This window comes from Tachypleus tridentatus, chromosome 2, assembly GCF_004210375.1.
Source record: "Tachypleus tridentatus isolate NWPU-2018 chromosome 2, ASM421037v1, whole genome shotgun sequence".
Lineage (NCBI taxonomy): Eukaryota > Metazoa > Arthropoda > Merostomata > Xiphosura > Limulidae > Tachypleus > Tachypleus tridentatus.
In genome coordinates this window covers 37,576,502-37,590,276 of record NC_134826.1, presented here as the reverse complement: position 1 = coordinate 37,590,276, position 13,775 = coordinate 37,576,502, and the positions used below count along the sequence as shown (strand labels likewise).

At 33.6% G+C, this 13,775-nt stretch overlaps 1 protein-coding gene across 1 annotated transcript in view; it reads left to right on the top strand.

Annotated features, from left to right (window-relative positions):
* LOC143245475 (neuronal acetylcholine receptor subunit alpha-10-like) overlaps positions 1–11,821 on the top strand; it is a 53,986-nt gene extending 42,165 nt beyond the window's left edge. The window contains exons 4-6 of the mRNA XM_076491837.1: positions 5,850–5,959; positions 8,041–8,576; positions 10,980–11,821. Of these exons, the coding sequence (XP_076347952.1) occupies positions 5,850–5,959; positions 8,041–8,576; positions 10,980–11,569 (1,236 nt within the window). The 3' untranslated portion in view covers positions 11,570–11,821. The remainder of the gene's footprint in view (positions 1–5,849; positions 5,960–8,040; positions 8,577–10,979) is intronic.
* Positions 11,822–13,775: the final 1,954 nt, after the last annotated feature.

Below are 13,775 nucleotides of genomic sequence, written 5' to 3'. Positions count from 1 at the left end.
TTAAAATACAAATTCTTCGGGACATGACAAAATATTTCAATATAAAACTTTGATACTCTTTACATTTACACAGAATAATAGCATACAAAGCACTTGGATAACGAATATGTAAAATAATATGTTCTGAGAAATTTTATGTTTTGGATTGCTAAGGACTCAAAAAGAATACCAGAACTTCCATGTTTCTCGTGTAACTTCAAACATTATCCCTAAAAATATGTCTTTTGCATGAATTTTATCCTATCAAAACAACTCACTTTGCATAATATTCTACATTATATTTATGTAGCATATGCCATTTTTATATATATTTAGCAATTTAGCACTTTAGACTATGAGTTTGACACATATGTTATGGTAACAGTTAATCGCACTTGGAAGTTCTAACTCCAGTGCTTCTGTCGTCTGTCGTGTATAGTCTGGTGGCCATGATAACGCACTTGTAATTGTTCGACACAGCATTTTATGTTGTAACAAGCTTCTAAATACAGGTGTAAATCAATATTAAATAAAAAGTCTTGACAAACGTTTCATAGACCATTTGTTATACGTGGAGATTGGATTCTGATGCCATGTTTAAAGGGAATATCGGAGTACTTTGTAAATGTGCAGTGGAATTCGTTTGTCGCAAAAAAATGCGCTCACTATATAAAAGTAAAATTAAATACAGTTTTTCAAATGAAAGTAAAATAAAATCTAGAGTTAAGAAAAAATTAGACCTAGCAGTTATTTCTTAAAACTATGCACAATATGGTGGCAGATTGCAATAATACAGTATCATCACAAACACCGATTGATCACAAAAGTGATTTTTTTCATCTGAAATGATAATAATTGAAATCAGTCTAAGTTTGTAACATTTTTCTTAAATTAAAAGTGCACAAAAACCCAAAATAGATCTAGATAATTTAAAGTTATCTGATGAATATCTTTTTACTGATGTTATCTCAAAACATCGCATATAAACATACAAAAATGTGTAATAAGACTCGCAACCAATCTATCAATCAATTTCACAGACAGTCTTTTATATCCAGGCGCGGTTGCAAGCATGTAGACTTCCATATTATCAAATTTAATGAGCTTCAAATAGTTGTGTATTAGCTTTTTAACATTCATATTGGCTATGGTATTTATTTGAAATCCTTTAAAAATATAGTGATGTTACATATCTTGAAAAATGTATAATTAAAGTAAAGATAATTTTTTCAGTCATACGATATGTTTTAAACACTTGTAATTTGGTTTTATCTGTGGCAAAACAAAATACATAATAAAAAGAAATAAATAGGAGTTTCGAATGTATATTTCGTCTCTTTTATGTAAATATACTCTTCAAAAAAAGAAACGCAAAAGGCAAAATTTGAGACATATTGTTAACAAGTTTATTCCGGGTAGTTCTGTATGACATGTGTGAAACTTTGCCCATTCACTGCTGAACATCCAAAGTCTGCAAAGGCGAAGTCCACGCTCACTAGGTGAAGTTTAACGTCACTCAACGTCAATAACGAGTATGCCCCCGTGAGCATCAATAACTGCTTGGCATCTCCTGCTCATGGAAGTGATGAGATGACGAATCACATCCTGTGGAATGGCTGTCCACTCAGCCTGCAAAGCTGCTGCAAGCTGAGGTAGAGTCTGCGGTTGAGGTTGTCGCCGTCGCAGACATCGGTCCAACTCGTCCCAAAGATGTTCGATGGGGTTTAAATCTGGTGATCTGGAGGGCCAGAGAAGAACGTTGATGTTGTGGTGTCTCAAGAAGACAGTGGTGAGTCGGGCTGTGTGAGGACGGGCGTTGTCATGTTGAAAAACGTCGTTGACGTTCACCATGATGGGTTGCACATGGGGCCTAAGAATCTCGTCGACGGTTGCGTACAGTCTGATCGGAAATCCTACACAGTTCTGGTATGGTTGAGGCAGTAGACGTCGCAGTGGTGGTCCTATCCCGAAGGTGATGTAACTGGATATAGCGATCTTGTGCGGGCTTGGTCACACAAGGTCTGCCAGATCGTGGACGGTCACGAGTTGATCCATGTTGTTGATGACGATTCCATAGTCTCGTGATGGTGCTTGGGTGGACATTCACAGCTCTGGCAACATCTGATCGAGATTCGCCTGCTTCCAAGCGACCAATGGCGTTGTTGCGTTGTGCTTCAGTCAGTCTTGGGATAACTGTATTGCGTGTCGGTGACTTAACACTGAGCTATGAAAACCGAGAACCCGTCACATTTATAGGGATTTTGCACATGTTGCACTTGCTGAACATGCAAATCTCTCAAACAATTTTTTTGGACACGCATGCATTTTGGCAAAAAATCCGATGTTTTCCTCCGTTTTCAAAGTGCACAACTTTTATTGTCATTTTGGTCTGACAATCAGTGCCTTAACACGTGTAACATCACATACTCTGAGCTTGTAACGTTATTACATATATTTCTCTTTAAAATAACAAAAATACCCCTTTTGCGTTTCTTTTTTTGAAGAGTATATTTATTTCTTGAGTGAAGTCTTAAACTAATTTTAAAACATATACAACACGACTTTCCAATTAAAAGTCAAATTCTCAAATTCACTCTTTTTTAAGTAATTGGCTACCAGTAGAACATTGGTTATAAAAATTGACACAGCTATGGGTTATTCGACATCTTTCTTATCGTTTTGTATTTACTACTACAATAATTCTTTTTTTAATTCATGATCTTTTTAATATTCAACTGTGTATGCTTCTTTGGTTACTGAATCATTTGTCGGAAAAATAGTGATAGAAGAGTTTCTCCTAAAATTAGTTACATCATCCATTGAACATATACTCCTTGCCACCAACAGGAAATATTAAACTATTTGGTTCCATTTTCTTTATACCTATAAAAAGTATCATTAATCATGTGTGTCTGCCTGTGTCACATTGTAGGGTAAGTTCATTTACGTTACACCAAAAACCCGTAAATAAACACACTCAAGATAAGTTAGGTTTCTAGTTATTCGTAATCTTTCGTTCAAAAAAATTAAAAGAGGTGCTGTTCTTTCTCTGAAATCAGCATAACTTAAAATTTGAAATTAACTTTAATTCATTCTATAAATATGCAATTAGAAAAAAAGTAAAAAAAGACCAGATTAAAAATGTGTAAAAATATTGCCAAAATAAAATAGAAAATAAAATTATTTTTCATAAATATCAAATGTTAATTGTTTGTTTGTTTTGGAATTTCGCACAAAGCTATTCGAGAGCTATCTGTGCTAGCCGTCCCTAATTTAGTCGTGTAAGACTAGAGGGAAGGCAGCTAGTCATCACCACCCACCGCCAACGCTTGGGCTACTCTTTTACCAACGAATAGTGGGATTGACCGTCACATTATACACCCCCACGGCTGGGAGGGCGAGCATGTTTAGCGTGACGCGGGCGCAAACCCGCGACCCTCGGATTACGACTCGCATGCCTTACGCGCTTGGCCATGCCAGGCCCCATCAAATGTTAAAACTTAAAGGTATGAATTTAAATTATAGCACTGTAGCTGATAAAGAAGAAAGTACATTGGTTAGTTGCAAATAAAAACAAGTTTAATACTTTTCTTCAAATTCATAAACAAGGCAAAAAGAGAAAGAAATTTATAGTACCAGAATGTCAGGTCTAAGTTCACTCAAGTCATCCTATATTACAGTGGATTGTAATGCAATAATTTGGCATAAACTAAAAGTACGTTTTCAATTAATACGTGTTACACTACAAGCACTTATGTTATATACTATATTTAATATCAGAAAAGAGATGGTTTTTTTTATTAAATATCCATAATCTAATTGGAACATTGGCTTCATTTTTTTTAACTCGCTCATGATTTCAACTCTATTTGGAAATTAATGAATTATATTTATCGTCGTATTTTTGATAGAACGAGTGTTATTAAAATAAACACTATATGTTTCTAGCCATTATTAACGATAATCAAGAATTTGTCAAAACATTGTCATCATCACTTTACATTTTGTCTTTATAAAACTGGACGTTTGACGGCAATCATTAGTATTCACAAAACATTATGCTACGAACACTCCCAATGGAATCAGGAATATTACTAATTCCGTTTGTGATCGTTTTACAATAACACCCAACACGGGTAGATTATTGGAATAACATAGACACAAAGTGTGTGTTAGGTATTAACGAACTTAACCCAAGATAATTTGTATGTGTAATCTTTAAATAAAATGGCGCAAAAACTCTCAATAATTCTACTAGTTTTCAACTTATTTATTATACTTTTCATTCTTGATGTTATTCCTGAGCCTTTTCAGCATATACATAATTCTGTGAAAAGACTTACAATCAATTTATCGGCCTTCATTGTACTAGTTACTCCTGAAGAAATTTTATCCTGTGTCAACTCATATATTAAGTATTATCATCTACTAAAACAAGTGTCAAATAAAACAGCTTATAACCCAGTGCAATAATTAGAAATATAAGTAATAATCTATAAAGAATAAACATCTTAAATATCTTCTTAGTATGTGTTATTGTCTTCAAAGCTCACATAAAGCTACACGAGGGTTGCCTGTGCTAGCTGTCCCTAACTTATTAATAGCATTGAAAGACTAGAGGGAAAGCTTCGCCACCAATCACCAGCTCCGACCGTCACGTTTTAACGTCCCTACTTACTGAAAGGTTGATCAAGTTTTATGGGCGGGAATTCGAACTCTTCATCTACAGAATACGAATGTAAATCGAACGCCCTAATCATCTGGCCATGCCAGGCCTTTCTTAGTGTCAGTAGCATTTATAGTTTTTGGCTGTTACCTTACTTAGTGAATGATAATAACAAAACAACTTAAAAGGAAATATTATTTTTCTAGTCATTTACACTAATTATTAATTTTTGAATATTTTAATATTGTTTATGCATATTGAATAGAGTATCTTGTTTAATTTGACACTTTTTTGTACAGGAAACAATTTTTTACGTTGTCTTAATCAAGTGAACCTTCACCGGTATAAAATTTGCATTGTATTGGTAATTTCACTTATTAGTTATAAATATATTTTTGGTACCAGTTTTATATACATTACACATTAATTTACCTTGATAACAGTTTTAAAATGTTCAATAGTTTACACAAATATAAAAGTGAACATAAAAACGATATATGAACTTAAAAAACAATAACAATACTGAAGTGACAAAACAGAAAAAAACGAAAAGGTTGTAAAATTCATTGGGTTATCGATTATGTTATTCAATTTTTTGTTGCAAACTGGACGTAGCCTATGGGCACCGACTCATAAGTTTTTGGTTTGCTCCAAAATCGCACGTAAGATTTTGAGGTTATGGGTATGTCATAAGAGTTACAGTCAAATTCCACTATTCAATTAAAGTAACCCAAAAGCAAGTGTTCAGTGCTGTTGAATAGTTACTCAAAAATAGCAACAGTTAACATAAATAGTCCTTATGAAGTTTTGTGAAAATATCGAAAACAAACAATCAAGTATCTCATGTATTTACTTTTTATACTTATGTTTACTTTTGGTTTCATCATAATCTCTAGAAAAAATAAATGAGAGAATTATGATTTGCAAGAGTATTTACTGCGTTGTTAACATATGTCACAAATCTTTTTCAACAATTCGAAATCACCCCAACTGGCACAGCGGTATCTGTGAGGACGTACAACGCTAGAAACTTCGTTTCTATGCCCCTGGTGGGCAAAGCACAGGTAGCCCATTGTGTAGCTTTATGCTTAATTAAATATTTAAGGGACGATTTTCATGTCAACTTTTTATAAGATTAAAGTGCTAACGCTGAAGAGTTTCTGAATTATCTGCAGTCGTGGTGAATTAATTCTATTCTTTACAGGAATGGATTGACGAGTACTTATCATGGGATCCAACAGAATTTAATAACCTTACGAAGATTCGAATCCCATGCGAGAAAATATGGCGACCAGATATTGTTCTATACAATAGGTGAGCAAATTATTTTAAACATTTGAGCTTATGGAATATTCCAGAGAACAATATATTTTTACAGTAAAGAGAAAGAAATATTAAATTGCTTATATATATATTTACTGATACAAGGCTCGAAAGCATTTAACATTGATTAAGAAATCACTTATACAGATTTGTCAAAGCATTCGAGCCTTTGTATTATTTGAACAATTACATTATATTTTCTCTGTCTGAAAACCTCTTTATTAACCTCTAATAAAACCGCAGAGCTAAGCATTTTTGTTTATTAATACAAAATTATGTCGCAGTTATTCTAACAGCTTCATTTAACATTCTTTAATATGCGTTTTTCACTTAATGAAAACTTCAACTTCAAAAATATGCTTAGATGTGCCTTTATGTTATTACTTGTAAAAGAAAATTGTACTACAAGTTTTTTAACTTGTAAGCCTTTATTGGTTTATAGTTAAGCACAGACTACACTAACCATCTCAGGTATCAAAACCTGCTCTCCCGCGTTGTAAGTCCGCAGATATACCGCTGTGCCACTGAAGGGTAACTTTTAAGCACGCAGGATTGAGGCTCCTGAAACGTCGTTGCTCCTCCCTAAGGCAAATGTCATCCATTGAATTAATCATAGATTTGACATAATTATATGTTTAGCCCCAATTAATAACAACTGTAGCTGAGGTTGATAACTGGTAAACCTAAATTTATAACTACAGTTCTTCAAGATAATACTTCCATGTGGAGAGTGTGACTTTTATAAATACTAGAGTATTTGTAACTCCAGTACAATACTGTGAAATAAGTAAAAGGCTAATATTCTTCTTCATCCAGTTAAGGTCTAAAAGTGTGAACTGGTAAAACTAAAAGATCAAGCTGCAGTATGTGAAATTAAAAGTTAGAAAAACTAAAATCACAAGTTTTGTTACACCTCAAAATTTTAGATTGGAATTTCAAAATACGACAACGGCTACTAGTTTTCACAGTTCCAATTGCAAGTAAGTAAATTATATTTAAAATGTATTTATTTGAGTACTTATCAAAATAGGTTTGAAATACTTACATTTTCCGATATTCTCAGATAAATATAAGATATATTGCTTGTAATTTCCAAACTTATAATCTCAGGAGTTTTATTTAATAAATTGTTATAACACGTTCTGGGATTTGCAACATTAGCTAGTAAACTAGCCACATATCTCATCGCTACGCATTAGTAAGCTCTAGTATTATTTTTAAAAGCTATTCCAGCAACAGATATGTTCCTTCTGGTCAGTAGTCCAAAATAAGAGGGCGTAAAAATGGTTTCAATAACTTTGCCATTAATTCAAAATATAAAATTTAAGCTGTAATCTTTCTAAACGTGTGTCTTTCCTAATAATTACCAAGTATAAGCCATTTTTAATCAAAGGTTTCCCATCCGTTATTAAACTTCATCTGTGCTAGAATTCTCTGTTGTAATATTTCTTGTTCTAGACACTAGACATAAATAAAAGTGTAGTGCGTCTTCCCAGAAAATGACATGTGTTATAATATATTGAAAACTTAAACAATAGATAAAACTGTCACACCTAAGTGAGCATTAACCCAATCCACTGAATCCAGTTATTAAACAAACGACATATACACCACTTAAGCAGACAGATATTCCACTAAACCCGATAAGCTAACCGCATTAGTACTCCATTGAATTAACTAAACTAATCGTTAATTAACCATGACATGGTGATGATCAGTAAGCTAATTCATAAGCACTCACACTGAACCCTCTAATAAGATAGATACCCTACTTTCTTAATTGGCTGTCACTTTCATAGCTAGTATCAGCTAAAAGAGCGGCCATGCTTAATTACTTATCTCAAATCTTCGATCTTCCGACCACAACCCGGCCTGCTAACCGCTACCACGGCCAACGAATAGAATATTTAAATATAATCAGATTTTACCTTAAATACAGCTACAAATAGAACACACAACATAATTCTAATACTCAAAACTTATATCGACTTGTACTTTAACATTCGTACTGCAGAAACATTCATGCTTATTCTGAAAGAATAATTCAAAATGTTGTATTTTACCCTATTTAGTGCTGATGATTATACAAGGGGCTATATGAACAGCAGGGCAATGTTGGAACCCAATGGCAACGTCTTCTGGCCACCTCCAACCAAACTAAGAAGTACTTGCCCAGTGGATGTAACTTATTTTCCATTTGATGATCAAATCTGCAACATGAAATTGGGATCCTGGATCTACGACGGACTTCAAGTAGACGTCACAAATAGAACGTCTGAAGTCGACTTGTCGAACTACGTTTCCAACGGTGAATGGGAGCTTTTGGAAGCCCGGATAGTGCGAAACGTTGTGTACTACTCGTGCTGTGTTGAACCTTTTCCAGATGTAACAATAACTATCGTGATTCGACGAAAAACACTGTATTACATGTACAATGTAGTCATGCCATGTATGATGATGTCCATCCTAACTCTGCTAGTCTTCTGTTTGCCACCAGAGTCAGGAGAGAAGATTGCCCTGGGCATAACTGTTCTGTTAGCTTTTTCTGTCTTCATGTTAGCTATTGCAGAACAGATGCCAGAAACATCAGAATCCATACCACTCCTTGGTAAGGTTACTTTTTTAAATATTAATTATTGGTACTTTCTAAAGTTTTACGTTTTTAACTACTTAATAATCTGTTTCTGAAGGCGGACTAGATACGAATTAAAAACATAGGCTTATATAACTGAATTCAAAATGTAGTTTAAGGGCCCGGCATGGCCAAGTGTGTTTAGACGTTCCACTCGTAATCCGAGGGTCGCTGGTTCGAATCCCGGTCGCACCAAACATGCTCGCCCTTTCAACCGTGGGGGCATTATAATGTGACGGTCAATTCCATTATTATTTGATAAAAGAGTAGCCCAAGAGTTGGCGGTGGGGTGGTGATGACTCGCTGTCTTCCCTCTAGTCTTACACTGCTAAATTAGGGACGGCTAGCACAGATAGCCCCCGAGTAGCTTTGTGCGAAATTAAAAAAACAAAAAAACAAACAAAGCCCTCGCTTGTGTGGAAATGACTGGATCTTTCAGCAGGACAACGCTGCAATCCACAATGCCCGTAGGACAAAGGACATTTTCATGGCAAATAACGTGATTCTTTTGGACCATCCAGCGTGTTCGCCCGAACTGAACCCCATTGAAAATGTTTGAGGGTAGATGGCAAGGGAAGTCTATAAAAATGGACGTCAATTCCAAACAGTGTATGATCTTCGTGAAGCCATCTTCACCACTTGAAATAACATTCCAGCCAGCCTTCTGCAAACTAAAATTTATATCGACCATGGCAAAGCGAATGTTTGAAATTATTCGTAATGACGGCCGTGCAACTCACTACTGAGACCTCTTGTTGAGCATTTCCTACCATGTTTAGGACTTCTTTTTGGTATGGTTTTAAACTTTTGACCAGCTAGTATTTAGGCTAATTTCATAATGTTCACATTTTCCCTATTAAATGCTAAAAAAATCTATTTTATTTTCTCTATTCTTATTTTCATCTTTCAAATCTCTACTCAAATAAGTGGTTGAGTTTATCTACGCAAAGTGCATATTTTTTCTTTATGTTCATTGGCATTACGATTTTGGCCAGCGATGTATGTTCAGCATACAAGTATGTGTAGACAATAAGAACATTTAGAAACTTTGTAACTTCCTGTTGTTGATTTTATATTAATAGTTGTTAAAATAAAGACTGTCATAAATGCTAGAAGATCTCTCACATTGTACAGTGTAAGCCTGGCTGTTTAAAACGTAAGTACAACGTAAAGCAAATTTTCCTATTATCGACTTTTCATCGTTTTCAATCTATAAATGGAATGTTTTGTTTTCTTTGTTTTTCTTCTTTTCTATGTAAATAATTAGGACAAAGTTGAATAGATATGACAAATATGTTACAAACAGCATATATTGTAAACATACTATTTAAAATTATTAAACATGAATCGGATGTTTAACAGTTTGTATTTAAATAATTTATTTGTGCTGTTGGTACTTTTGGCGAAATAAATAAACTTCAAAAGATCTTCAAAGAACAGCCTACAGTAAACTACAAATGTTATAGAACCATTTTGATTAATATAGAAAAAGGTATCCTTGTAAAATCATCTATAAATTCATGAAAAAATAATAGAAGTTAAGGAGTGTGTTCAGTTTAAGCTATAAAATCAGCGGAAGCCTCAGATAACTAAAGTCATTCTACCGAAATCATAAAATTGAGTTAATTGTATACTGTGATTTATTTCTTTACATAGTGCTAGGAAACCGAACATCCACAGATGCGTAGTTGTACGACTTAACGAACTTGAGGATAGTTATTTTCATAATCTTGTTCATACTATGAAGCATGTTTAATGATTATTAGACATTTAGAAAACATTTCAAACCAAAATAATGTACTAGACAAGTTATTATACTATCTATCGCCCCCCAGTGACTCAGCGGTATGTCTGCGGACTTACAACTCTCAAAACTGGGTTTCGATACCCGTGGTGGGCAGAGCACAGATAGCCCATTGTGTAGCTTTGTGTTTAATTCAAAAAAACAACAACACTGTCTATTGCTATACAGCTTCTAAAAATTAGAATCTAATAATCCAAACAGCAGTTTACTACAACAATGAATTTGGTAATAAATGCTAATCATTACATTTGAGAACTTTTACTAAAAACTGTTGTTAGTTTTTTTTCAATATTAGTACTAACTTAATTAAACAGAAAGCTACCTACAATGGGCTATCTTACCAGGAGTATCAAAACTCTATTTCTAGCGTTGCAAGTCTGCAGACATACTGTTGTACTACTAAAGGCATATTTCTAATTATTAATATAAAATACCGATATCCCTAAAAATCCAATATTCAGTTATTGTATTTTCTATTGTTTTTGTTTGAATAATTTTAAATAAGTTGAATAAATTGGAAACTATAATGACAACGTTGTCTTATGTAACTTTGATTCCTGATTTTTTTAAACTAGGAATTTATCTAACAGCAGTCATGGTCATAACATCCATATCCGTCGTCATGACAGTTGCGGTCCTTAACTTTCATTATCGTGGACCAAACAGAAAGGAAGTTCCTTCTTGGACGCGGCGCATGGTGCTGCAGCGTTTTGCTGCTTGTTCCTGCTTTACTTGTCTACCTACCAAAAGAGCCACTTCTAGTCACCAAGACAGTGTCCTCTTAAGGGATGTCGGATACACATATCCATGTCCAGAAAATCTCAAGTTCCATGTAGACACTGCTCCGGATGACCTAAAGGATGCGCAAGAGTTTTCCAGTAACGAATCAGTCACTAACATCAACTTGAACGAATACAACCACAACGCTAGTAAGCGATGTTCTCGAAAAGCTGTACTTAATAACGGCGTTCAAGAGGAAATTATTCGGGTTCTTCATTACCTGATGATGAAGCAGGAAGCTGAAGATAACCATACACGAGTAGTTAACGAATGGCGACAACTGGCGCTTATTATAGACAGGTGTCTCTTCTGGATTATTCTCGTTGTCACAGTCGCGTCTTCACTGTCATTTTTAGTAATTGTTCCTCTGTATCGCAGGTTATAAAAATAGATAAAACAGTTTGTTCACTTTAGAAAGTTTATACAATGTCTTGTAGCTTTCAGAAACAGGTATAATAATAATAAATATCCTTTGCAAAATGCAGTTGATAGTGATGGGGCGATTATAAATTTATTAATACTGACTGTAAATTCTACTCTCTCTCTTAGATTGACTAACGACATTGCTGATGTCAAAACATATCAAACTCTACCAAAATGGGTTTTCATGGAGAAATAAAGTTTTACCCAGAGGGTTGTGACCAATTTATTGATCAGTCCTTTTCTTTCTTGCCCGAATTTCTTTTCAAGTTCTTAACTAAATTTTTCAATTGTTATTAGAGAAAAAATGTCACTAACTTCGTACATTCGTGACTTAAGCATGAAACAAGAAATATTTCAATCTAACTAGAAGAAAAGTAACTGTGAAATGACGTGTTCTATACAGAAAAGAAGATCCACGTTGGTATTATCTTCAGTTATATTTATAACTAATTTTAAGGTTAAAATCTGCGTTCATTCCCCTCGTAGTAAACAGCGCAGATGGGTTGGTTTGCTCTTAAGTAATAAAGACGTTTAACCAATGCCCTTTATTGCGAAACATTCTGATCTTTTGCGTAATAATACACTATATGTACGGAAATCAGGATATCATAATTTGTCTCTGGATGGGTCAGCAGTAAGTTTACATACTCACAATGCTAAAATCCAGGCTTTGACTCCATATGGTGGACAGAGCGCAGATTGCACGTTGTGTAGTTTTGATCTAAAACAAGTAGTATCATAATTCAAAAGTAGTAAGAACAATCTTACATTTCTAGGAAATGTTAGTAGCTAATTTACGGTTCTCTTAACGATTTTTATGGATATTGGTATATAAAGTAACAACAGTCTAAGTAGATCTTAATATAAATGTTGCTAATTGCTTATAGAATTAGGAAATTTCGCCATTTTTTCTAACTGATCTATTATTCTATACTTTTCATTTGCAGCTACTTTAATTATACTGCTGTTGTGAGATTAAGATTGAATAATAAAAGAACATTAACCTTGTCGTCCCAGTTTTTCAGTAAACAAGAATCATGAAGAGTAAATACAAAAATTTGCAAATATACTTCCATAAAGTACATAGTTATGTTAGAAAGCATGTGTCATATATTCCTGTTTAATTTACGTACAGGTATGAAATATTAATAATAAGTAGAACAAAATACGATTTAATTACATAGATTATAACTACTTATGTATTATTTTAGTATTAAAAAACAGAATGGCCCTGGAATTCTTACAAGTCTTTTTATAACTATTACAAAAGGTTTCTTGGATGCTTGCTACTTTAAGAGAGGAAATAGAGAATGAATTTAAAACTTTACTTTTGCTCTTGTTGAGGTACATTAGTTAATAAAGATGGCATCAGATACAATTAACTCTTCTTTCGGCCACCAGATAGTCATTTAACTGTATTACTCGCAGTATTTCAGCAAACCATTACGGAAATCAAAAGTTTAAAGTCAGTTATAGAATAATAAAAATTAACACAAAGCATTTCATAGTAGAAAATATAACAGAAAATTTAAAATATCCTTCTGGTTACTTTATTTTTAGCATAATTCACCAAATTGTGCAACAGGATCAGTTTTTCTAGTTTTTTCTAAACTACCATGAACTTCATCTAATAATTATTTCAAACCAACTCTATATAATTATAATTTTGTAACTCCACACGGAAGAGGAATTATTAATTCTATACAAAATATATACCGAATCTATCAATGAAATATGCTGTATATGATAATTTTTGATCCAGGAAATCAACATTCTGTAGAAGTCTGGTTTAAATTAAACGTAGTTGTTATAGCATTGGTTCAGTTGAATATTTTGCAACTGTGTCTTTTGTAGATGACACGGTCACGACAACTCTATCCTGAGAAATGTGTGTGTGTGTTTTCTTTCAGCAAAGCCACATCGGGCTATCCTGAGAAGTCACTGAAACAAAATATGACAGATGACTGAAACTCATTATGCTTAGTAATTACATTTCCCTTTATGTATAAATAACTTAATGCTAATAATAAAAAAATACCTTCATATATATCAAAATTTATTCACAGAAGTGTATACTATTCACATTATCAACATCTCTTACAATATATCATAGATTATCACATATAAAGTACGCACTGAGATCTAACTTCCACTTAAAATTTTCGTAG